The sequence below is a fragment of the Leucopleurus acutus genome (assembly GCF_964270905.1).
Source record: "Leucopleurus acutus genome assembly, chromosome: 1".
Classification (NCBI taxonomy): Eukaryota; Metazoa; Chordata; class Mammalia; order Artiodactyla; family Delphinidae; genus Leucopleurus; species Leucopleurus acutus.
This window is the reverse complement of record NC_139142.1, coordinates 12,082,057-12,109,474: the sequence shown is the minus strand read 5'-3', so window position 1 is coordinate 12,109,474 and position 27,418 is coordinate 12,082,057. Positions and strand designations below refer to the sequence as shown.

The 27,418-nt window shown below is 34.9% G+C and overlaps 1 protein-coding gene and 1 pseudogene across 8 annotated transcripts in view; one reads left to right on the top strand and one right to left on the bottom strand.

The window, feature by feature from the left end:
• The window catches only part of TC2N (tandem C2 domains, nuclear), a 47,179-nt gene that overhangs the window by 1,602 nt on the left and 18,159 nt on the right, over positions 1 to 27,418 (bottom strand). For 5 of the 7 annotated variants that reach the window (XM_082853124.1, XM_082853123.1, XM_082853122.1 and 2 more), the window contains 10 exons: positions 21,618 to 21,785; positions 20,049 to 20,140; positions 18,766 to 18,841; positions 18,128 to 18,228; positions 17,285 to 17,401; positions 13,434 to 13,625; positions 7,757 to 7,871; positions 4,709 to 4,908; positions 2,616 to 2,690; positions 1,207 to 1,297 (listed from right to left, as the gene is read on the bottom strand). In XM_082853124.1, the coding sequence (XP_082709250.1) occupies positions 1,207 to 1,297; positions 2,616 to 2,690; positions 4,709 to 4,908; positions 7,757 to 7,871; positions 13,434 to 13,625; positions 17,285 to 17,401; positions 18,128 to 18,228; positions 18,766 to 18,841; positions 20,049 to 20,140; positions 21,618 to 21,785 (1,227 nt within the window). Of the gene's footprint in view, position 1; positions 2,691 to 4,708; positions 4,909 to 7,756; positions 7,872 to 13,433; positions 13,626 to 17,284; positions 17,402 to 18,127; positions 18,229 to 18,765; positions 18,842 to 20,048; positions 20,141 to 21,617; positions 21,786 to 27,418 lie in introns of those variants that run through there. The other 2 variants (XM_082853128.1, XM_082853127.1) reach the window with 2 other exon arrangements.
• On the top strand, positions 26,418 to 27,334 carry LOC309961971 (ribosomal biogenesis factor-like; annotated as a pseudogene). The gene is made up of 2 exons: positions 26,418 to 26,541; positions 27,041 to 27,334. The product of its transcript is annotated as a ribosomal biogenesis factor-like (transcript).

Below are 27,418 nucleotides of genomic sequence, written 5' to 3'. Positions count from 1 at the left end.
ATCATACAAAACCAAACAAAAGCCAAACAGAGATGTTATGTTTTGATATGGACTGCAGCTATTTAATTGTATTAATCTGAAGACTTATAAATAAATACACTGTTAGGGATTAGCACTGTGCAAACTATCAGCTATCAGTGTGAGCTCTCCATGGCTTTCTCTGGTTACCAAGTATCATTTTGGTTCTCTCTCATTGTTATTAGTGGGTAAAGGTCAAGAAATGCCAACTAAGTACAAAGAGAAGTGATTTTTTTGCATAGTATCTCATTTTTTATTACCAGTTTCTAATGTTTTTCTCATAACATGAGTAGCTATTAAGGAAACAATATCACCTGTATTCAGTACCTCTTCATCTGAAAAAGGCTTAAGTAAACACTAATTAAAATATCTGGGATCTTAGTTGTCAACACTTCTCTAACTGAAGTCTTTTAAATAAAAAGGTTTTCTTTTAATTTTTTTATTTACCTAGGATTCTAAGGCATACAAGAAACCAAGAAGTCATACCTTTCCTTCAAATTATACATTACACACATATTGTAAAAATATTGAAAATTAAATAATTAGAAATTGCATTAAATACATGACTACTTATAATAAATTTAGGAATTGAAAGCATTACTAGAACACAAAAAAACTGCTCAAATAAAATTCTAGCTTTTTTTAAACAATAAAGTCTGTTACTTATCTAAAAGCCAGTAAGTACACTTCTTTCTTTGGTAGCTATTAAAATGGTTGTGTTTGCAGAGGATTTGTAGGGCAGTGAAACTACTCTGTATGATATGAGTGGTGGATACAGGTCATTTATGTATTTGTCAAAACTCACAGAATGTACAACATAAAAAGTGAACCCTAATACAAACTATGGAGTTTGGGTGATGATGCGTCAATGAAGGTTCAGTGACTTTAACAAATGTACTACTGTGGTGGAAGGTGTTGACAGTGGGGGAGACTGTATAAATGCGGGGGTAAAGGGTATATGGGAACTCTCTGCACCTTCCTCTCAATTTTGCTGTGAACCTAAAACTGCTCTAAAAAACAAAGTCTATTTTTAAAAACTCTTTTAAAATAGTTGCCATTTGTCTCAAAGATTCAAAATACCACCACAAAAGGTGATTTTTCTCTTGAAAGTCCATGTGAGTACTCACTAATATGCCATTTTTCACAAATCTAAAAAAAATTATTTCAAAATGCAGTGTCAGAGAGTACCTGTCAACATCCCTGGTACACCATAAACTCTAGGCACCAGAAGCAAAGGGCATGTAAAGTATGTACATTTTGTAGCTTGAGAAGGTGGTACCTAGGAAAAGGGGAATTAGTGTTTATTTGGGAAAATCTTAATGAGATACACAGAACAAGAAACGAAAAAGGCATGCTTAAGTTACAGCAAAGTATACTTGTGGCCTGAAATATCACTATCTATCTCTTGGCACGTGTGGTACAAGGTAAGAGAGAAAGAAAAATGGAAGATGAAGCACTTAGTCTACCCATTAGCAAAAATAAAGTCACTACTTTCCAAGATCAGGGATGGTGTTATTGGTTTCTCCAAACAACTGTGCTTTTTGGTCATAGCTTGTCTGACCAACTAAACTGAAATTATCCCTACATACTGAGTTGTAATGAGTACCCGAGAGAAACTGCAACAGAAAATATTTATTTGCTACATAATGTTATCATGTATGGCCAGTTTTAAAATACAGGAGCATATTCTAATGTTGTGGATTATAGAACAAGCAATTTATATTTAAAAAACTAAAACCAAGGAAGTGATTATCATAAAATATTAAATTTGCTACTTAAGCTCATTTAATTCTGCTAATTAGGATGGGCCATATGGATGATAACCTTATTTCAACTCCAATTAAAACAAAGAGGATGTGAAGGAGGAAACATAGCAAAATGTGTGCACACTGGGTTTCCAATTAAACTTCAACCTTCTGGTGTTTTCATTTATTCTTGCCAAAATGTAGTTTTCTATATCTGAAGTTTCTTAGAGATAAATAGCTTACTAAGTGGCAATGTGATGACTTAAGGGTAAGTAATGATAAACACAGGCCACAAACTTTCCCCAAATGAGAAGAGTTGAAGTGGTTCAATTCACTTTTGCTTTCTGAGGGAAAATATGTAGCGAGGGGTTAAACAGTGGAGTTAAGATCTAATCAATCTTGACTAGCACTGAAACAGTGTTAAAGCCTAGTACTAACAGAGACTTGATATAGTGGATTTTGAATATCTATTGAAAGCTTTAAAAAGCCTATAAACATAATATAGCAGCAACTATCTATGATTGATATTCCCATTGACTTTATAATTTATTTAGTTGCCCTAGTAATACTACCCATTTATTTTATTGTCTATTTCGGCCAGTTTTAAAGCATTTCCTTTACTTTGGATATCTGGTAAAATTCATCCCATTTTTTACCAAGTTTGATTTTCTATTAGATCCATTATATACTATAATTATGGCCTCCATAAATAAATTGATAAATGTACTGATCTGTCTCTTCAAATAGGTAGCAAATTGAAATTGTAAGTCTTCTAAAAGAATGTCAAGTTTGTCACCAAATTAATGTGCAGGGTCTTCAAGATGGATTTAATTTGTGCCACTTGATAACAACCTTTTCTGGATTTTTAACTGTCTCTTTCCACTGGTTCGCTGCTTCAATGTTATTACTGTCTTCACTTATCCAAATCTGTAAAGGAACAGTACACTCATTAAACTTAACACAATAATGGTAACTGATTTCAAACCATTAATTACTCTTACTAGTGAAAGACAGCTGGACGTTTGGTTTACATATTTTCAACTAAACATCTTTTCATTTTTCCAAAAGTCTGATTTCTCTCTTTGAAACTTGATGTTAAAACACTTAACCTATTTAGTCACTGAAGACTATCTTATATGACCCAATTCAATTTAAAAATTCAATGTGAGATATTACAAAATCACTTCCTCCAAAACGGTTATTAGTATCATTTCTTTCTCAATAAATCTAGGAGCTCAATTTAAAATTGATTCCAACTACTCAAAAACATTTTTGTAAAGATTAATTGAGACTAATCATGATTTAAACTGATTGGTAAGGAATGTGCATTTTAAGTATCTTTTACATTAAATAAAACTGTAATTTTAATTGAAATCTAATAGTCATTCTGCATACCAATTTCATTGAACCTATCACTTATGTAACTTTATATAACAGATGTGAATGAACTTGGGAAAACTGTAAAGCATTTTGCAAATATAAGATATCACATTGTATGTTATGTATCGCGAAGACAAGGTGAACAAGGAAACAAAACAACCTGAATCCTCAACTCAGTTACAGCACTAACAAATGCTATTACTTTGGAGTTAACTTCTTTGAGACTCAGTTTCTGATTCTTTTAAATAAAGAAATTGGAGCAGGGCACTCCAAAAAGGTTTGGTTTTCAAACTTTTTTCTCTAAATTTCTTGGTCTGAAGAACTTTTCCTTCAAATAAAATCTTACAAAACACCCCAACATATGAAACAGATAACATAAGAGTGCGTTGGCGGATAGAGGAGTGGGAGACCTTGATTTCACATGTGCCTGCCCCACCATGGTGGGCTCCTGAGGCTACCAGAGGAGCCAGAGGGAACAGATGGCCAACAGGAACCTTCCAGAATTATTACTCTTCACTAAAATCTCAACCAAGAAAGTGGAATCACCAAAAAAGTTATCCTGAAAATCATCTGTCAGGTAAATCTATTCCATTCATACATGGTAGTTGAGGCTTGACAACATGAGAAAACTTTAACTGAATTCATTTCATAGGCCTCACGACTTTGAAAAGTTTGCTAGTTATACTAGGTCTTGAGTTCAAACTCTTTTCCAAATAAGAATAGATGAAGAACAACAGAACTATAGTATTTCTGACAAATATTTTAGGTAAAATATATGAAGTGAGTGAGAGTATCAATCTTTGAAAATTCACATATAATTTGAAGATTACAGGTAGACTGCTAATAACATCTTGTCAAGTAGAAGCCTTTAGACTAATAATACAGATTTTGGAATTTAAGCCTGAGTCAAACAATTGTAATTAAGATAAAAGATACTGGACAGCTACCAGTAACTCATTTAGAGTAAAGAAAGAACTACGAAAGGAAACAAGTTCCTGTAGGACTGGCAAGTAAGCAAGTGTTATGTTGTCTTATACAAATTACTATGAATTTTTCAATAGATTAATCCAGATGACAATACTGACTAAATAATATCACAACCACTGTTAAAATCGATGTTTTCTAGGAATTCAAATCTAACACAACTCAGCTAATAGCATACAGAGTTAAACATTAAATTGAACATGACACAGAATAAAGTAAGTTGGATACCTTAAGTAAGCCTTAAGAAATTTGACTGAAATACTTAGTGTTCCCTCCTTCACAAGGAACGAGTCAGGAGTACTGAAAAACTGATCTTTCTTACTGATTTTAAAGTTGAAAAGCTCAGGAGAAAACTTATTTTAAGATAAGAAGCCTGACTGCTCAGAAATTCCAACTATTTTTGTATTAAAGCAGAAAGCCTGACAAGATTTGATTTTTGTGGTGAAACTGAATTTTAATTTATGATGACCAATTTTACTCTATTCAACCTCAGATTTATCCTGTATTCCCTTTGTTAACCAACTGTTTAAATGCATAGAAAAGTGCAAGGATAGAACATGAGATAAAAACTCCCTACTAACCTGCCCCACAAAGTGTCTTCTTCCTACAGAGCTTCGACTGTAAAGCTTAATGAGAAAAGTAATTTCTTTTTCATTTTGTATAAGTGGAAAAATCATAGTCTCTCCCCACTTTACTCTTCCATTGGAGGCCTTCAATAAACGTGTCTTCTTCTTATAAATCAACTCTCCCGAGCTAAACATTGCCACCTTCACAAAAAAACCTAAAGAATAAGAAATTTTGATAAATAAAAAATTTTAAATGTCATATAAAGAAATATATCCATATATTGTCATAAAAATATCAATAAGCTACTTTTAAAGATCTGATGAGCTAACTGCCATAACAGGAAATATCTCTAGTAAATTTTATAATTATTATCATAATTTATAAGTAGCTACTCTAACCTTAAATGAATTTACTCTTCCTCTAAGCTGGATGCCCTTAAAGACTGGAACTGCAGACATAAATAACAATCAGCAGCAAAGGAGTACACATTGAAAAGGATTATACAAAAGAGAGGTGCCAACTCTTTGGAGAGTTGGAGGAATTTATTTCACAAATTTATATAGGTAAAATTCTTTGCTTGAGACTCCAGAAGTTAAACAGATGCCCACTAGAGAAAACCTATTCTTTAAATAAGTTTGAGATGTAGAGCTTCCAGTAATGGTAGAATAGCTTTTACAGACTAACCTCTCATAGATGACAATTATAAACTCTGGGGAAAATATGAAAAACAACTGTTCAAGATGCTAAACATTGACCAAAAGCAGAAAGAAACTAGAGGAGAGTCAACTCTTAAAAGATGAGAACTTCACTAAGTAAAATTCAGGTTTATACAGCTTTTCACCTAAGCCTGCTCCCCAGTCTGACATACAGTGCTTACAACTCGAGCAAAAAGTGCAGTCTAATTTGAGAAGTGATGGTACAGAGCTGGGGCTGCCAGACAGAAAGAAAGTAAAGAGAGAGTTTCCAGAAAGGAGGGAGCCACAAAGTAAGAACTGAGGCTGACCATTATTTATAAAATGGAGATCACTGGTAATCCTGATTAGCGGTTTTGATTAAAGGAAGATACCTGTTAATGTAATAAATTGTACTGTTTTGTCCTTGTTTCCCAGAATTAACCCTATATAGTCTTGGTAATTTAACTTATTCTTTTAATGCCAACTTGGACTTTACTTCCTTTTTATTTTATGATTTTTCCATCTATCTACATAAGTGATGGTAGTCTATAGTTATTTTTTGTGTATGCTGTCCTTTCTGTTTTGATAGCAAGAATATGCTAACCTCATAAAGTTACTTTTTCCATCTTTTTTCATGCTGTGGAACAGCTTATACAGAATAGGAATTATATGTTCCTTGAAAGTTTGGTAGGATCTGCCAGTAAAATCATCTTGGCCTCTGCTTTTATTAGAGGCAGTTCTTTTTTTTTTTTTTTTTTTTTTTTTGCGGTACGCGGGCCTCTCACTGTTGTGGCCTCTCCTGTTGCGGAGCACAGGCTCTGGACGTGCAGGCTCAGCGGCCATAGCCCATGGGCCCAGCCGCTCCGCGGCATGTGGGATCTTCCCAGACCGGGGCACAAACCCGTGTCCCCTGCATCGGCAGGCGGACTCTCAACCACTGCGCCACCAGGGAAGCCCTAGAGGCAGTTCTTTAACTACTTTTACATGGTTATTGTTCTATTGATTCCTCTCTCTTCTGGAGTGAATTTCAACAGTTTTTTCCCTCAGAAAATCATTTATTTTATATAGCTGTTCAAATGAATTGGCACAGTTATAATTGGTATTGTCTTCTGTATTTATTTATTTTTATAAATTTATTTATTTATTTACTTTTGGCTGTGTTGGGTCTTCATTGCTGTGCGTGGGCTTTCACTAGATGTGGCGAGCAGGGGCTACTCTTCGTTGCGGTGCGTGGGCTTCTCATTGTGGTGGCTTCTCTTGTTGCGAATCATGTGCTCTAGGCACGTGGGCTTCAGTAGTTGTGGCACATGGGCTCAGTAGTTGTGGCTTGCAGGTTCTAGAGCGCAGGCTCAGTAGTTGTGGTGCATGAGCTTAGCTGCTCCGTGGCATGTGGGATCTTCCCGGACCAGGGCTCGAACCCATGACCCCTGCATTGGCAGGCAGATTCTTAATCACTGTGCCACCAGGGAAGCCCTCTTATTTATTTTTGAATATATTCTGAGATTCAAAATTGAAATTATATCCTCTTCCTTGTCCATGTTTTCTTTATTTTTTGCTTGATCCAGCCTACTATAGGTTTGTCTATTTTAATATTCTTTTCAAAGAAAAATCTTTTGGTTTTATTGATTTTGTGGGTTTTTTGTTGTCCCCATATTTATCAACTTCAACTTTAGCTTTAATTTCTACTTCTACTTTCCTTTGTGTTTGCTGTTGTTTTTCTAGCTTCTTGGACTGTGCTCAATTGTATTTATTTTGTAGTTACTTTGTAGTTACAGTGAACATCCATTGTGTCTACCTACCTCCTGATATTTTCTCTTCTTCTAGTAGGAAAGAGGAACACTCTTAGTCCTACTCTTAGTCCTTTAGGTAGGACTGACCTCAAACCTCCCACTCCAGCAGCAGCCATGTGAAGCAGCCCTAGACAACCAAAATATCAGAATCCCTGGCTGTGCTCAAAGGCACAGGCAAGAAAGTATTTTGAGGTTTGTATCTGATATTTTCAGTTTTTTTAAAAATTAAGTTTCTAGTTAGCAGAGTATCCAAAAAAGGGTACAGACCTAGAGAGAGGATAAATTATCTAGGCTGGTGAAATATAGCTGACAGTCTTCTGGACACTCAACCTATATTAACTAATGAGCTAAATAAAGAATAGCATCAAATGCAAGAAGGTCACAATTGGGTAAGAATCAAGAGACCAGCGGATTAAGGTAGACACAGTGGCTAGTAATTTGAAATCCAATAAAGTAATTTTAAATTAAAAGGTAAGTATGTAAGTTAACTAACAAATGTAACTAAGATTTTAATCTTCACTGTAAGAAACACAGGAAAAAACTACCTTTTACAAATATTTTATGAAGATTCCACTTTGAACCACTTTGACATACTTACTCAAAGTCAGGGGTGTTGATGAGCTTGGAAGGTATTGAGCCTCAAGAATTTGTAACTGAATTCTGCTATTTACCGCTTGAAAACAAGTCCCCAGTTCAAGTTCTGCATGGCAAACCTGCATATTAAAAGAGTGTCATTTGCTAATCAAGAATAAAGTTTTGGCATATTTCAAAAATTCAAAAATAAAGAGCTAAAATTAGAAATTTTGAAAGCACTGCTTTTTACTGACACACAAAGCTAAGTGTTATAAGAGAAGGTTAAGATAAATGTCATGGATTCTGTCAATATGAGGTACTTACTGACTTTCATAAATTCTGATTATATAAGTTACACATACATACTGATCCTTCAAAATCAGGGAGACCAAAAGACAATTCAAATTAAAAAAAAAAAAATTAGGGCTTCCCTGGTGGCGCAGTGGTTAAGAAAGAATTCACCTGCCAATGCAGGGGACATGGGTTTGAGCCCTGGTCCAGGAAGACCCCACATGCCACGGAGCAACTTAAGCCCGTGCACCACAACTACTGAGCCTGCACTCTAGAGCCCTCGTGCCACAACTACAGAAGCCTGTGTGCCTAGAGCGCATGCTGTGCAGCAAGAGAATCCACCGCAATGAGAAGACCACGCACCGCAAGGAAGAATAGCCCCCGCTCACCGCAACTAGAGAAAGCCCACGCACAGCAACAAAGACCCAACACAGCCAAAAATAAATTTATAAAACAAAAAATTAAATTCCTAAAAAGCTTTACTAGAGAAAATGTCAGTGAAATAAACACCAAAAGAGCATATTTTCAAAAGACTTAAATGTAGTCATTTGAATTATTTTTTCAGAATGTATGAAATATGATAAAAATGTTATATATGAAACGCATCATTATTTCTTCATTTGTAGAAATCAGAGGTAGTGTTACCAAAATCAGAAGACAAAGGATTACAATGAACAGATTTGTGGATTAAGAGCTGAATTACTATGCTAAATGAAAGCAAGCCAAAGATGAAAGTTGGCAAGAAGGAAGCTAGCAAAAGTGATGAGGCAGTAAATAATAAGGAAAAGGTCAAAGAAAACCTGAGGCAAACAATATAATGAAGGAGATTTAGCAAGGGGGAAAAGCTAAAATGTGCTCTTCAGTATTGTTAAGAACAGAAGAAAGTAATTTGTCTTACACAAGCCAACCTATTTACATGGATTCCAGCATCCTTGGAGTGAAAAATAAAAGAGGGAAACATAAGTCGGCCAAATACAAAAACATTACTGTTCACATGATGAAAAGAGTAAGTATGGGATTAAAGAAAGAACATAATGTTAACAGATCTCACTAGGGCGCAGCACAGACTGACACAAAAGTCTTTGTTAGTATTGATTCCAACAAAGCTATAAAACAGCTGACTGATACTTCATCAAGCGATTTATATTTGATAATCACGCAGTATTTCCCAGTAACTGAAGCATGGATCATAAAAAAGAACTTTCTTATGTACACGCCATTGACTGAATCTTGGATATTTTCTTAATACAATATTCTGTAATGGTCAAAATGGCCAAAATTGGTCATGCCATAAGAAATCAAAAGATACAAAGTGAAAAGTGAATCACTTAAAAGTATAAAATCGGGCTTCCCTGCTGGCGCAGTGGTTGAGAGTCCGCCTGCTGATGCAGGGGACACGGGTTTGTGCCCCGGTCCGGGAAAATCCCACATGCCGCGGAGCGGCTGGGCCCGTGAGCCATGGCCGCTGAGCCTGCGCATCTGGAGACTGTGCTCCGCAACAGGAGAGGCCACAAAGGTGAGAGGCCCGCGTACCGCAAAAAAAAAAAAAAAAAAAAAAAGTATAAAATCATCTGTTGAGGTTACACTCCCTCTTGAAAAATCTAAAATGATGATAAAAATTGTCTACTTTAGCAATAAATGCTGAATTCTAATAAATAAGTGAATGTACTGCTTTTGCTTTTAATCAGAATAAGGATGGATTAATAAATCTTTTTACATGAACTAATTTTGGTATCCATATATAACACCTTTGCTGATTAAAAAAACAAATGTTGCAGTCCTTGGCGTTTAAAAAAATAGTTATTTATTGTTTACAAGATACAAAGGAAACCATGGATAACATTTTTTCATTAATTACTTTCATTACGGTTTTGTACCCACGATATAATAACACTTATGAAAACATCTAAAGGTGGCAAAACTTCTCTTAGTGTTTACACACTTGTAGAGTTTCACTCTCATAAAACAGAGCAGCACTTGGCAATGGATTTACCATTTCTTATTTGCCAAGGTTATTTAATAAATTCAATTTATATTCCAAGATATTAATTCAGATCATGAAAAACTATTCAAAGTGGTTTTCAATCTCATAATAACCAAAAAATTAAAATTCTAATCGATTAGTAGGTATACATGAAGAGCATTTTTAATGAGCACAAAACTGTGGAAGATAAAACATACGACCTCTGTTCCTGAATAATGTATCATTTTTTAAAGAAAAGAGAACTTTTTGAGCTTCCTGGATAAAATGTTAAGCATAATTAAAGAAATCCCTTATCTGGTGACTTTTGAGAATATCCTCTTAGGGGGACGATACATAGCTGATAAAAGATATTTTCACATATTGAGGTCTGGGGAAGTCATTCTGGCTTATACATGAGTTAACCTGAATTTTATGCTATAACGAAAACAGCCTGTTTGTGGCCTATCAAGCATACATTGTACATCTGCTTTAATTATTAAAGAAAAGGGCGCACTGCCCAGAAGTAAAGAACGTCCATGTTAAAAATAAAGATTAGGGCTTCCCTGGTGGCGCAGTGGTTGAGAGTCCGCCTGCCGATGCAGGGGACACGGGTTTGTGCCCCGGTCTGGGAAGATCCCACATGTCGCGGAGCGGCTAGGCCCATGAGCCATGGCCGCTGAGCCTGCACGTCCGGAGCCTGTGCTCCGCAACGGGAGAGGCCGCAACAGTGAGAGGCCGCAACAGTGAGAGGCCCCCGTACCGCAAAAAAAAAAAAAATATTAAATGCCTCCCTTCCTGGGATGCCACTGCTGGTCCCCCATCCAGGATAAGACTCCCTTCCCAGGTGCCAAGGCCATACTGACTTGCTGTGCACATGCTGTAAACCTTGAAGGAATGTATCCCTGACTCGTTTGATGTTTTTTTTCTGACAAGATATAAAACTGTGCTGAAAACCATGCTTCTCCAGAGCAGTTCCTCAGAGTTATCCGAGAGGCTGTTTTCTGGGCTATAGTCCTCAGTTTGGCTCAAATAAAACTCTTTTCGATTCCTATTATAGACTGTTAATTGATCATTTTCTTTGACACGGTAAAGAGAGCTGGCTGTGGAATCAGAATACCTCGGTTCAAATCCTGATTCCCCAACAACAGGCTGTATTCAGGCAAGTGCTTCAAGGTCTTGCTCTCCACAATAGGGATGACAAGAGCAGCAAGCTCGTAAGTTCGGTGTGAGCATTAAATCACTTAGGACCAAGTCAGTCATATGCTAAGTTTCTTCAAATGTCAGCTATTTCTTCAGGGAAACCTTATGTCTTCTACATTATTCAACACAGAAATTTGAGTTGTCAGCTAGTTGTTAAGGTCAAAAACTCTGTACTCAGGAAATTATTAGCTCTGTATGAAAATTCTGCTGTTCATGATAAAACAGTTGTCAGTGTGAAGGATGAGTATGTAAATCTGGCTCTTTCAATGTCACAATTAGAATATCAATTTTCCTCCTCAACACAGGAAACAAAGCATATTATTCTTGCTTTTAGCCAATAAGAAGAAACATTCACACTCATTAATATAAATTTACTGGTCCAATATAGCCCGAAAGCCCTTCTTTCAAGCCATCAATCTTTGTATCCCTAGCACGTGGCATACAACAGATAGACAAATGTTTATAAAACATCTGATATGCAAAATATAATTTTGTAGAAACTGTGCCATAATCATTCATTCAGATTCTCCAAGGCAGATTAAGATTATATCAATTCCTCAATATATATCAATATATATCTCCAGATTCTCCAGATTCTCCAAGGCAGATTAAGATTATATCAATTCCTCAATATATATCAATATATATCAATATATACCAATATATATCAATTCCTCAGAAAATACATTTGCTGAGTTATCTTCTACTATACTCTATACTAATTTTTAAAGATTTAATCTACTAAAAAAACCAAAAAACCTATGAGGCAGATTACTGCCCTAGAAAATCTCAAGGCTATTGGAGGAGTCAGATATGCAATCATAATAAAATGCTGTGTTATAATAATATTAAAAAAAGATTCAATCTATGAATTATCCATTTAAATAGTAATATGTGCCTTTTGTAAAATATGGTTGCAGATTACTGTCTACTAAGCTAGTAGTAGATGTAAATGATAAACAAGATGTAAGTGATAAACTCCTGTCACAGTTAGAAAACAAATTTGCTATACTTTAACAGAAAATAACAATCTAATTTAGCATGCTTCCATTCATCATTTATTCTTTCATATCAACCTACATACAAATATTCAATGCCAAGAATATGATGGGCCCTTACTACGGGCACAGTAAAAAATGAAGAAAAATGATGGAAGCTCAAGCCTTTTTTTTTTTAAAACGAGTAACTTAAATAATTCTAAGTTATAATAAATGCTATAAAGAAAACACATTTGGTATGGAGACAGAAAATAATAGACAAGAAATAACAAGATTTTTCAATTCTTCTTGATTAATCTTTTGTTCTTTATTTTTTAATCCCTAATTTCCCCTCAATTCAGTGGTTCTCAAGCTAGGCTACACATTAGAATCACCTGAGTAGCTTCTGAAAATTACAGATGCCTCTGGCTCACTCCTCCCCAAATTCTGATTTAATGGTTTAAGTATGGGCTTTTTTTAAAGCTCCCCAGGTGATTCTAATGTGTAGCCAGGTTAAGAACCACTTCAAGCACCTTAAATATTTTTGAAAGTAGGTAAAATATAAATCCTACGTAAATTTAAAATCACAAATAAGTTCAACCGTATAAAGCGTTATGACTGATTTCTATATATATTATCCTGACACAGAAACTACATAATTAAATCATTAGGAATTTCTAAAGAACTTAAACAGTGTTCAGCTGGCTAGTTGAAAGAAGCAACTACTGGGTCTCAAAAATCAATCAGCACTATAGATAATGAAGTTCTTTACAAAAAAACACCAGCTGTAAGATCCTCCATTCTACCCAATTTATGGACATGGTGCTTACTCATGATTAAAACTTTCCTAATTTATTTCAAGGCAATCTCTCATTGAGTTTGGAGTTTATTGATTCTGTCTTGCTTTTCCTAAGTTATCAGCTACTGAAAAAAAAAACCTAAAAAATTATTTAAAATTATTCATACTTAGGGTTATTACATTGAAGTATGAAATATTAATTAAACATGTACTAGGAGAAAGTAACCCTAAGGTTATTTTCCAATGGAGAAAGAAAAGGGGCTCTGTTAACATTTTATCAACTTTTAAAAAAATTATTAAATAATGACATAATTACAACTTTTTTACATTACATTTATGTTACTATTGCTTCTTGAGAGCCTTCCTGATCCTTTAATGTATTCTAGTTTTCAAATTATACTCCAACAAACAAAAAATTCAACCATTAAATAATTCTCAAAGTGTGAAATACTTTACATATTATATCACTTACAGAAATTTTTGAAGGTGGTGATATATCCAAAGAGTAATCCATTTCCTGTGTGCTAAGAGTTCTGAGTGATAGTGAGCATTCTCCAATAGTTTTCTTCCTAGGAGTTTGGGTTTGAATCTTAAATACAAGTCTTACAGTTTGTAGACTGTGGAGTTTAATAGCAAATACAAACGTTTCCATAAATTCAATAGTCTAAAATAAAAATCAAGAAAATATAAATTAATAGAATGACTGAAAAAAGGGTCATATACCAATACAAAATAAACAAAAATAACATTTATAATCTAGGAAAGGCAAATTTAATATTTTTACAATAACAAAAAATATTTTTTAATGAAAATGAAAATGAGAATGGCCATGACTTGCTTTTCCAAAATTTATTCTGGATACTGCCCTTCTTAATTTCACAAATCCTTTTAATTACTTAGTCAGGAATTTAGTCAATATCAACACCAAGTTCACCAGAATACAGCTTTTCCCCTTTTCAAAAATTAGGTTGCTCTCCATCTTTGGTTCTGCAGTATCATTCCTACTATTCACCACACTTCTTCAACAGTTAATGAGAGTACTTCAAGAATCTCATGCAAGCTCTCACAGTATGTAAAATCTAATTTGTTCACATTAATAAGAGACTTGAATTATTTCTTTAAAGGAGATATTCTTTGTCTAATGTTCTTCCCATCTAATTTGGGGTTCATTTTATCTTTTAGCGATGTTTGTTCCACTCTTTCCTAACTGAAAATCGATCCCCTTGATAAGAGAAGACAAAAATGTGAGTTCCAAGTTCTACCTTCTCTCATAGTCTTCCACTGCAGGTAGCAAGTCAGTGTTTTCCATGCCCAGACTATTTTCAAATGTTCTTTTTATTACTTTTAATATTTTTAAAACCTTGGCTTACTGTGACCTAACATCTTCTTGACACTAGACTGTTTTCTGCTTATAAACTTCCTAACATCAATATTTTAGATACTGTGCCCAAATGTTCGCTTTTACAGTAATCACTTATGTCTGTGTAGTCAGAATTGTGTTTCTGAGAGCCTCCGAACCACCTGCGCTTTCTTTTTCTTTCAATCTCAAGCCATAGATCACATCAATAATACAGTATGCATAAAATGTTTAATTTTTAAACTCAGATGCAGTGAGCTTACAAATGAAGTACGTGTATTGGTTTACTTTACATTTTGCCATAATAGGGGACTCCTAAACAACTTGATAAATAATAAATTTTAAAAGATTCCAAGCAAGTTTTAATATGAGAACATTTTCCCCTAACTTTTCCTAAGTTAGCTTACTTTTATTTGAAAATCAAAAAGTCAAAGTGTTTAATTCACTAAGTATTCATCTGTGAGTATCAGGATTAAAACCAGAGTTAAGATTTATTTCCATCTAGACTTTCTACAATGCATATTTTTGTAAAGTGAGATCCTAATATTTACACATAAATTTTGATTACTGCTTTTTCACTTTTTAAGAACATTTTTCCACGTCCTTAAAAACTCTTCCTAAACATTACTTTTCATGGCTGCCTAGTATTCTATCATGTGGTGTTATGGTTTGAATTGTGTCTCCCCCAAAAAAAGATGTGTTGAAGTCCTAACCCCCAGTAACTCAGAATGTGGCCTTATTTGGAAATAGGGTCATTGAAGATGCAATTTGTGAAGTTAAGATAAGGTTACACTGGAGTAGGCAGACCCCTAATCCAATAAAACTGGCGTCCTTATAAGAAGATAGCCATGTGAAGACACAGAGACACGTGGAGATGAAAGACACGTGGCCATGTGAAGATGAAAGCCAATGATTAGAGTGAAGCCAAGGAATGACAGGGATTGCTGGCCATCACCAGAAGCTAGGAGAGAGGCATGGAAGAGATGGAACAGATTCCCCTTCAGAGAAGGAACCAACACTGTTGACACCTTGATTTCAGACTTCCTCTGAAACAGTGAGAGAGAAATATTTGTTGTTCTAAGCTACCCAGTTTGTGTTACTTTGTTAACAGCACCCATAGGAAACAAATACACAAATACATGGTATACCAAGAGTTTTCTCCACCATTCCCCTATGGGAAACATTTAGATAGTTTCCAACTTTTCCTCTATGAACAAAACTGCCAAGAATACTTTATATATATTTTGTTTGCATCTTAGATTATTGCCATGAAGTAGATTCCAAGTAGAAACACTATGTTAAAAAGTATAAATATTTTAAGGTTTCTTTCTTTTTAAAAAAATCATTTATTGAAGTATAGTTGATTCACAATGTTGTATTAGCTTCTGATGTACAGCAAAGTGATTCAGTTATACATATATATATTCTTTTTCATATTGTTTTCCATTATGGTTTATTACAGGATACTGAATATAGTTCCCTGTGCTATACAACAGTAGGAACTTGTTGTTTATTTTATATATAGTGTTTGTATCTGCTAATCCCAAACTCCTAATTTATCCCTCCCACAACCCCTTTCCCCTTTGGTAACCATAAGTTTGTTTTCTGTCTGTGAGTCCATTTCTGTTTTGTAAATAATTTCATTTGTATCATATTTTAGATTCCACATATAAGTGATATCATATGATATTTGTCTTTCTCCTTCTGACTTACTTCATTTAGTATAATCTTATTTTAAGGTTTTAATGTATATTGTCAAAATAATTTCCAGAAAGTGTTATGGTCTAGAGTGCTTGTAAAATTTTCCTAATTTTAATAAGCAAAAAAAGAAAGAAAAGAGAAAGCAATATGTAATTTAAATTTGTATATCTACAAATACTCGTGAGAGTAAATTTTTTTCATGTTTATTAGTCATTTGAATTACCTTATTTTTAAATGATATGCTCTTGTAGAAGTTGCATTTGTATGGAAAAACACTAACCATTCAACCCATATCAGAAGACAAAAATGAAGATATATTTAAAGTGAAATCTAGAATCTATAAAACAAATTCAGGATCATAAGTCTTCCAGTTACGATCATTGAAAGTATTTAAAAGAAATTAATTGTAATCATGCAATTATTTCTCAAAGCAAAAGTGAAGTGGGGGAGAGAGGATGAAAATATAGACACATGTATTTATACAAGAAAAGTAAATAGTTTCATTAGATATTACTCATCTTCTATATATTTTAGTGATTAAAGTTTTCTTTTTATATACAATGGAATATTACTCAGCCATAAAAAGAAACGAAATTGAGTTATTTGTAGTGAGGTGGATGGACCTAGAGCCTGTCATACAGAGTGAAGTCAGTCAGAAAGAGAAAAACAAATACCGTATGCTAACACATATATATGGAATCTGAGGGAAAAAAAATGGTCATGAAGAACCTAGGGGCAAGATGGGAATAAAGACACAGACCTACTAGAGAATGGACTTGAGGATATGGCGAGGGGGAAGGGTAAGCTGTGACAAAGTAGAGAGTGGCATGGACATATATACACTACCAAATGTAAAATAGATAGCTAGTGGGAAGCAGCTGCATAGCACAGGGAGGTCAGCTCGGTGCTCTGTGACCACCTAGAGGGGTGGGATAGGGAGGGTGGGAGGGAGGGAGACGCAAAAGGGAAGAGATATGGGAACATATGTATATGTATAAATGATTCACTTTGTTATAAAGCAGAAACTAACACACCATTGTAAAGCAATTATACTCCAATAAAGATGTTAAAAAAAATAAAAAATAAATGCATCTTAATATTGGACAATGAAATATCAAGTATTTCTGAGGCTCAAAACGATCTTTAAAAAAGCAAGGGGTACATAATTTGTAGTTTTCCAAAAATAAAACACTTTCTTATTCCAATTCTTTACATGGGTTAAAGTGACAAATAGGAGAAAAAGATAGTCAAACACAAACACTTACATTAGAGCCTTCCTTGACTGAAGATTTGAAATGTACTGGTTTGGGCAATGTTAGTATTCCTTTTATAGAAATAGCAGGATTATCTCCATAACTAGAGGGCCAACTTAAATCTCTGCACTAGAAAGATAAAATAAAAATACAGTTTGAGTTTTACAAAGGACCCTGACAGTACAAATATTTGATACATTTCTTGAGTTAATGACTTAAATAAAAACTATAGGGCTTCCCTGGTGGCACAGTGGTTGAGAATTCGCCTGCCAATACATGGGACACGGGTTCGAGCCCTGGTCGGGAAGATCCCACATGCCGCGAAGCAACTAAGCCCGTGAGCCACAACTACTGAGTCCGCGTGCTGCAACTACCGAAGCCAGCATGCCTAGGGCCCATGCTCCGCAACGAGAGAAGCCACCACAACAAGAAGCCCACACACCGCAATAAAGAGTGGCCCCCGCTCGCTGTAACTAGAGAAAGCTTGTGCACAGCAACAAAGACCCAACACAGCCAAAAATAATAAATAAATAAATTTATTAAAAAACTATAAAAGTAAACTTTAGTCTACTGAGATCTTCTGTTTCATCAACATTAAAATAATCTGACAGTGTTTTAGACATCATATCAATTTCCTTCTTGAGGTTAAAAGCAAACATATTTCCATCATGCCTATAGATTTATTTTTCTTTAGATTCTTTATTAAATACTATTTTCTGTAAAATCCTATAGAACCCTAAATTCCAAAGAAGGTATTGACCCATTCCCTGGAACAGAGCAACAACAGATGCTTATAATTTATAGTCTAAATATTCAATTATATACGAAAAGTTTGTATTAACTGTATTAACTTACCTGTAAAACTGTGATCCAGATCTGCTCTACTGAAGAATTATAAAACATTTTCACATTTAATCTCCCCAAATCTCTTTCATCTCCTGATAGAGTAATTGTATCTGCATTGTAAAAGAACAAAGATGGTTGAATTACTACACAATCCTTCCAATCCAACTGAGCTTTGATACAACCCAATTTTAAGAGCACAACTGAAAACTGCTATAATTACTTTTTAAAGTTGTCAATTTATTAACACAAAAATCACACTTCAATGCTTTTATTGAAGTGCTGGGGGAAGATATACTATAAAAAGTACCTGGCTTAAAAACTTAACCCAATTATAACCTGAAGAATTTAAGTTAAAACTAAGAAAAACTTTCCCAAATAACACTGATATGGCCTTACTACTGTATGCTTCTGGAAATTCCCTCACTAACATACTTAAAAACAAACGAAAGGTATTTATTTTAAAGACGCCTTTATGCCTGAACACTAAAAAATGGACCATCTGATCTGAGTATTCATATGCAGATAACACTGACAACATACATATAATCATCTAGACTTTTTTTAATCTTATCATAACTACATTCAAAATACTATTGGGTAGAAATAATTCCCTTAAGAATATAAAAGTAGAATACTTTATTCCTTACCCAGGCTTCTGTTACTCCCCTGAGAATTTTTCCTTGAAGAAGAACTACTGGGCATACTGGACAATGAATCATGTCTCTACAAATAAAATTCTTTAGTCAGATGTTGCATATCAGACATTAAGGATTCTGAAACTGATGCCCCAATACCCACCCTAATATCAAACTGAGTGCTAATCATTCTGACAGTGTTACTGGTCAGAATTTTTCACTTTTAGATAGTAAAGGGGGAAAAGGTTTTCTGTGTGAGTGTTACCAGGAAAATAGTAAATATCTTACTAGGTAATATATGGGAAAGCCTTTGCTGTTTTTGGTTTGGCTTTGTAATAAGGAGGAAGAGATTATTGTTTATATGTCATACTTGCAAATACTAATGAAAATGAGAATATATTTGGAAGTGCCCTGTTACCTAAAAACCTATAAAACAGCAGTTATCAAAGCATAGTCCCCTGGGCCAGCAGTTTCAGCATCACCTGGGAACTTGCTAGAAATACAAACTCAGGCCCTGATGCAGAGCTACTGAATCAAAAGCTCTGGGGATGAGGCCTGGCAATCTGTATTTTAACAAGCTCTTCAAACAATTCTGATACGGTAAAAAAAACTGGTGCTATAAAGAATTAATTCTGCAAAAAATTAACTGAGGATTATTAAGAATACATTTCCATTTAAATGTATGCATATACACTCACATGGAAAAATGTCCACAGGTACATATAACAATATTTTCATAGTACTTTTATTCTCAGTTATAGGAACATAGGTGATTTGTCTTTTTACCTTGCTTAATTCTGGTTTCTACTTTTAAAATAATAATCACAGTTTACTTTATTTAAAAAAACATTTTTTAAACATCAAAAAACTCAATTCTATTTCAAAAAAAGGAGAACATTGTGTTAATATTAATGAATAATTAAAGTTCTACATCTCAATAGAAATACTAATTTTTACTAACTAGGTAGTTATGTTCAATAAGGAAGGTCAAATCAATAAGCACTTTTAAGTATAACATTTTAAATTCCAACTGCCTCAAGACTGCCTCATTACATACCACGAGAAAAGTAAGATTCATAAAAGAACAAGAAAAAACTATTGCCTTTTAGTATTCAACTGAGACCTTCCTGAAATAACGCACATGGGAAATGCCAAGCGTTTATTCTTTAGCTATTAGGACAGATACATCTACAAAATATACATAACATGTTGTTACTAATGTAATTCACACATTTCTGAAGTTTTAGCTTGAAAATAAATTACTGCATATAATTAAATTCATATAAATAATTTACCTGAATGAACTGCTGAGATGAACTTGTAAGATCAAACATAGACTTGCTTAGTCCAGGGGAATTGGGAAGTCTATTGGTCCTTAAGTCACAAACTACAAAGGGACATGAGAAAATTACTTATTTTTATAGTAAAGAAGAAGGACTTCCCTGGAGGCGTAGTGGTTAAGAATCCGCCTGTCAACGCAGGGGACACGAGTTCGAGCCCTGGTCCAGGAGGATCCCACATGCCACGGAGCAACTAAGCCCACACGCCATAACTACTGAGCCTGCACTCTAGAGCCCACGAGCCACAACTACTGAGCTTGTGTGCCACAACTACTGAAGCCCACATGCCTAGAGCCCGTGCTCCGCAACAAAAAGAAGAAACCATAATGAGAAGCCCGCACACCATAATGAAGAGGAGCCCCCACTCGCTGCAACTAGAGAAGGCCCACGCACAGCAACAAAGACCCAACACAGCCAAATTATGGTTTCTAAAATAGAAACCATAATTGTTTATAAACAATAAATGAATAAATTTTAAAAAAACACACACATTAAAAAAAAGGAGAAACACTTAATTCTACTTAATTACCATGAACTGAATCTCTATAGGAAATATAGCATGAATATTATATGCAAATCTACTTAAGAGACAAAGCCTTCTAATCAAGTTTAAAAATTGCTTTTCAATTATTTCACTTTTGTTTGAAACAGAAACCAACACAAATCAAACAATACATTTTCACATCCACATCAAATATCAAGCAGGAAAAATTCATTCTTTTTGCTTACATGATCCAATTCTTCATCCCAGAAGAATAATCTAAGAGGATGTAAGTCCTCTGTACTAAATGCAATTCAACTATTTAATGAGCACTTATTACAATACTGAATTCCATGTACTGTTATATTTCGAGTCTGTATATGTAGTTTCCTTCCTAAACTATAAGATTATTGAAGAATGGAATTCTGTATAATAATTGTATAGTCTAGCACAGTGATGAAATACATATTTAAATAAGTATTTCTACTTTATTTCTAGTACGTCAGCCTGAATTCAGTGGTTGAGATAGCTATATATTTTTCCTGAATATCAGTGAAAATTTTGTGAATCAGATACGTACAGATAGTCTATAATTGATACAGTCTCAAATATTAAACTAACGAAGACTGGTAATCATTTAGGCATTTTCTATTTTCTTTGTTTACATTTCTAATCTCATCATTAGTTTCTAAATGCATCATTTTCACTGAATAGAGCAGAAAATAAATAGAGCTAGTAAATACTTGTTGTAGAATATGAATGGATAGATGTTATATAAAATATGTGCAAAATCTAAAAATAAAATTTCTTTCAAAAAAGGACAAACAAAATGGAACTTGGAACTACCAATATACATAACTCATTAATCTTTCGTTTTTACATTAGATATAAACCACAGAGAAGTTACGATGTTTATCATATCACTTCTGAAGCCTGCTTTTCTCTTTATTATTAAATTGCTTTTCATAAGATGAATCATTTCTTCCAGAATTTAGATTTAATTTGATTTCTACATTTGTTAAAGAGGAAAAATTTTTTCATACCCGATCCATATCGTTTCGTTGTCTCTGAACGAGGAAGAAAGCGCCGACTCAAATCAGGTGACACGTGCTGATACATATAGAATGGGTTATATACATCATAGCTGGGTCCATGCGGAGATGAACTGGAAAGTTCTACCTTTCTAGCTCCAAAAGATGCTCTGGCAGATCCTGAAAGCAAGTGTTTCTAAAGTTTTACAACACCCTTTTCTTGGAGTTATTAGCCAACAACTGGTGTACCCAAGGCAAAGGGAAAAAAAATGTCTCAAGTAATACTAAATCACATGCATTTGATATCTAAAAAAATGAGCAGATGTTTATTCAGGCCTAACTGTGTGGAGTATTCTCCCAGGTGTCAGTCATGAACCTTGCTCTCAAGACAGTCTGATAAATGTCTGGCATTCCTCTTTGCCCTACAGACAATTCTACATTTTGTGACTGGAGTTTCCTTTATTTTTCTACTGCAGAAAGAACATCTTTTAAGTAAAAAAGATAATCATTTTTTTTGGAGATGCACTCTTTTCACAAAGACAGAACATTTATAAAAACTGACCACATGCTGAGATACACTGAGCAAGTCTCAATAAATTTGAAAGGACTGAAATCAGAGTATGTTCTATAACCACAATGCAATAAAGTTAGAAATCAAATAACGAAAAGAAGAATAAAAAATATTTATATGGGGGTTTCCCTGGTGGCACAGTGGTTGAGAGTCCGCCTGCCGATGCAGGGGACACGGGTTCGTGCCCCGGTCCGGGAAGATCCCACATGCCGCGGAGCGGCTGGGCCCGTGAGCCATGGCCGCTGAGCCTGCGCGTCCGGAGCCTGTGCTCCGCAACGGGAGAGGCCACAACCGTGAGAGGACCGTGTACCGCAAAAAAAAAAAAAAAAAATTTATATGTAAACATAAAGAACCAAGAAACACCAAAATATAATCCTTAAGAAGAAAAACAAGATTGAAAGATTTGCTCTACTCAGTATTAAGAATAGAATATTTGAACAATAATAAGATCAATGGAACAGAGTAGAAGGCTCAGAAAGAGAAACCCCTTTTATGGACACTTGATTTATAATCAATGTGGCACTGCATAACAGTGGGAAAGAATGGTCTTTTCATTAAAAGGTGATGAGTTCCCTGGGGGCCTAGTGGTTAGGATTATGGGCTTTCACTGCCATGGCACGGGTTCAATCCCTGGTGGGGGAAGTTCCCACAAGCCACACAGCGCGGCCAAAAAAAAATAATAAAAAAAGGTGATAAGACAATTGGATATTGATGTAGAAAAAAAGAACACTTCAATCCAACAAAACATATTCACAAAATATAAATTCCATGTGGACTGTAGATCTAAATTAAATGTTAAAGGCAAACCAATAAAACTTCTATATTTAATTAAATTTATAAGAAAGTTCTCTCGGCCTTAGACCAGGGAAGCACTTCTTAAATGGAACATAGTATTAACCATAAAAACAATTTTAATAAGCCTAACTACATTACAATTGAAAATTCCCATTGGTCAAAAGACTATTTAAAGAGAGTGAAAAGGTAACCACAGAGTGGGAAAAGATATGTGTAACATATATAACTGACAAAGGGCTCATATCCATAATATATGAGGAACTCCCACAAACCAGTAAGAAAAAGACAGGCAAGCCCAAATATAAACTGGCTTAAGACTGAGCAGGTACGTCAGAAGAGAGGCTATCCAAATAGCCAATAAACATGACCTGGTGATCAATCTCATTAGTCATGAGGGAAATGCAAGTTAAAATTCCAATGAGATACCACTCATTCATAATGTTGAATGAAAGAACTCATAACAAAAGAATATATACTGAACATGTAATTTCATTTATGTAAAGAACCCATAAAAAAAGAGTATATATTGTATATGTAATTTCATTTATATAAAAAACACATAACAAAAGAATATATATTGAATATATAATTTCATTTATATTAAGGTCAGAAAACAGAAAAAAACTAAACCACAACATTTAGGGGTATGTGCTTAGGTGGTCAAAAGTAAAAATAGCAAGAAAGTGATGATTATTACAACTGGGATTCTGATTACTCTAGAGTGACTGAAAAGGGGGAAGATGGAAGCTTTTGTTTTACTAGTAACACTCTCTTTATTTGAGTGGTGACCATACACGCATTTTGCTTTGTATCAAATCACTGGGCTGTAAATTTCTGTTTTGTTCCTTTTTTCTATGTGTATTATATCTCACAATTTTTAAAGGGTAAAACAATAGATCAAATTCCTTTCAAAGTTAAGACTCACATTAGAAATAATAGACATAAAGTTTTTCAAATGTTTAAATCATCACCATCTTTTAAATCTTTTTATCCCGTTTAAAATAGAAACCACAGTAGAAACTAATATTTTCTGAAAAAGCTAAACAATAAAACAGGTGGCTTCACACTGAGTTCAGAAAAGAAAAAGAAAATATGTGGTTATGAAGTGAGATCTTATCCTCACACTCTGGTTCAAATAACTATGTGTACAATCCAAGCCCTGTACAAAGGCAGAGGGATGCCAAGAGGGAGGTATCATGCCAGAGAGCCTTATAAGGAGCCTGTACACCTTATAAGCTAACTCTTAAATCGTTCAGCACATAAACACTGCTACAAAAGTCTGTTTATGGTAATAAGAGTAGCACTGTCAAGAGCAGTAGCACCAAAGATGACTCTCTACCTTTATAGGCTAGCCCTAAAAATGAATATTCTTACTCCATTTTTCCTTTATAAGTCAGTCAGTAAAGAATTCCAATTTTCCCCTGAAAAAGCTATCAGTTTTAAAGTTCAAGAGGCATTTCTCTCAATTTACAGAATCACAGTGCTATAAAACTAAACGTAAAGTAGCACAACTGCTTATACCTCTCAAAAGCCCAATTAAAATTTTCAATATTTATTCAAAATGCATTCTCTTAATGGATAGGTAGATAGATATGGAATGAAGCAAACAGAGTAAAATGTTAATAATACAATCTGTTATCAAAGCAGTAAGCTGCAGCTATAATCAGATCCATCAGCAAGTAAGCAATGCAACTTAACAAATTTAAAATATCTGAAACATAATTTTAGTCATTATTGATAGCGGTCTGCTCTACCTTCTCAAAATCTCCATATCAGCCAATCACTCACACATTCATGTAAACATACAAGATACACATGTTTGATTTCCATAATTAAGCACCAAGAATACTTTCCTGACTCTAATTAAATAATTTTCTCTCCAATATGCTAAAAATCAGATGGTTTTACCAGATCTTTATTGAGCCTATAATTTAAGTGTAAACCAATTTCTCACTCATTCAACTCAAAAAGTAATCTGTTTTCTAGTGATACAATGAAAAAAAAAAAAAAGACAAAAGAAAAACTATAACATATTGTCAGGTAGGTATTTCTTAACTTATCTTCTGATAATGAAAATAATACATAAAATACCCTACATGTCTAAAAATAGAGAATTTATTAACTAAATTATGGTACATCCATATGATTTAGTACTATGGAGCCATTAAAAAGCTTCACAATATATGATATGAATAAAACAGATTACAAGACCATTTATATGGTTTAACCACAATGTTGTTAACAAGTGCGAGAGAAAGAGAAAGATCAATCGATCAGGGTATCCTGTGAGCCAGAACTTTTAAAAACTGTTTTGGAGAGACACTGCTGATATGTGCAAAACAGGGTGGTAGGCCAGGCTTAGGGTTCATCCTTCCTTGCTTAAAAAAAAAATTATCACTGCTACCAGACCCAACTCTCCTGTAGATAACTACAATAAACTCTAAACCAAAACCAAACCAAACAAACAAAATACCCTGAAGGTACTAGAGAGTGAACAAAAGTAGTGAGGATTCTGAACAGCACTTGACTCTGGGACAAAGGGGAATGGCCACCTGTTTTTAACGACTTTTAGCCTGTGGGCAGGAGAAAATTGGCACTGTGCAGGGTGGATAAAATTCCGGTAGAAAACCCAGTCTTTCTGGCCTGAAGAACAGAGCGCAGAGTTCAGAGCAACCACAGCTGCTAGAAAGTAAGGTGGGAATCTTGGAAAGGAGAAAACCTCAAGTTCTAGGACTAAAAGTCTGCTCAAATATCTGGCTGATCCCTGAACCACACATGTGTGGGACAGACTCCAACTAAGGATAAAAAAACTAAGCTCAGATAGCAGCTGCCACCAAAGACACAGAATCTGCAGCACAGTACAATCAAGTTAATTGCCTGCTGAAGTTAGGGAGGGAGGGAGGAAGGGACGGAGGAAAGGAAGGAGAGAGGTAGGGAAGGGAGGGAGGGAGTGAAGGAAGGAAAAAAAAAAACCCATCGGAGTAATGTAACAGGTTCCAGAGTCTCCACCACATAACATCCAACATCCAGAACACAATCCAAAATTACTCCACACAAAGAAACAGGAAAATGTGACTCATTCTCAAAAAAAGACAATCCACAGAATCCAAACCTAGATGACCCAGATGTCAGAATAGTAGACAAAGATGTTAAAACTCAAAGACCTAAAAGAAAATAGGTTCACAATAATGGGGGCGGTGGGGGGGGAAGAAATCACAGAAAAGAAATAGAAACTATAAGCAAAGAACCAAATGTAAATATTACAACTGAAAATACATCTAAAATTAAAAACTCACTGGATGGACTAAACAGCTGAATGGAAATAATGGAGGAAAGAGACAGTGAACTTGAAAATAGGTCATTATTATCCAGCCTTAAGAACAGAAAGGAGAGGCATGCAGATGGCGTCACCGGGAACTTGAGCAGCTGCATGAGGGTATCAGACAATGGCCAAGAACAAACTAAGAGGGCAGAAGTCCAGGAATGTATTCCACATAGCCAGCCAAAAGAGCTTAAAAGGTTGAAACTAAAGCAAAACCAGTTACCACTAATCTTAAGAAGATAAACATTGTGAGTGATGAAAAAGTTAACAGGACTTCCCTGGTGGCGCCGTGGTTAAGAATCCACCTGCCAATGCAGGGTACATGGGTTCGAGCCCTGGTCTGGGAAGATCCCACATGCCATGAAGAAACTAAGCCTGTGCGCCACAACTACTGAGCCTGTGCTCTAGAGCCCGCAAGCCACAACTACTGAGCCCACGTGCGACAACTATTGAAGCCCGTGCACCTAGGGCCCGTGCTCCGCGACAAGAGAAGCCACCACAGTGAGAGGCCCGCGCACCACTGTGAAGAGTAGCCCCCACTTGCCACAACTAGAGAAAGCCCATGCACTGCAATGAAGACCCAACGTAGCAAAAATTAAAAAATATAAAATGAATAAATAAATAAATCTTTAAAAAGAAAAGAAAAAGTTAACAGAGTGAATAAAGCTTCTGTAGATATACAAAAGAACTTGCAGCTTCTCAAAAGGCCTTTCCCTTGAACCTCTGCAGAAACAGCTGACTCCTCAGCAGTATCATGAAAATGAACCAGTTAATGTTGATGAAGCTACAAGACTAATGGCTCAGTTGTAATACACTGGTGATGCATCAAGTTCCCCAAAAAGACCAATAAATTAAATGTCTTATACAAAAAAATAAAAATAAGAAGAATAGAGAGGAGCAAAAAAGGTGGAAAAAAAAGAAGCCTCACAGACACATAAGACAATATCAAAAGGTCCAACATATGTGTAATTGGTATCCCAGAAGGAGAAGAGAGAAAGGATGGGGCAGGAAAAATATTTAGAGAAATACTGTAGATCTTGATAGGAGTTTGGATTACATTGGTATATCCCTTTGTCAAAGCTCAACAAATACACGCTTAAAATTTGGGCAGTTCATTGTGTTTAA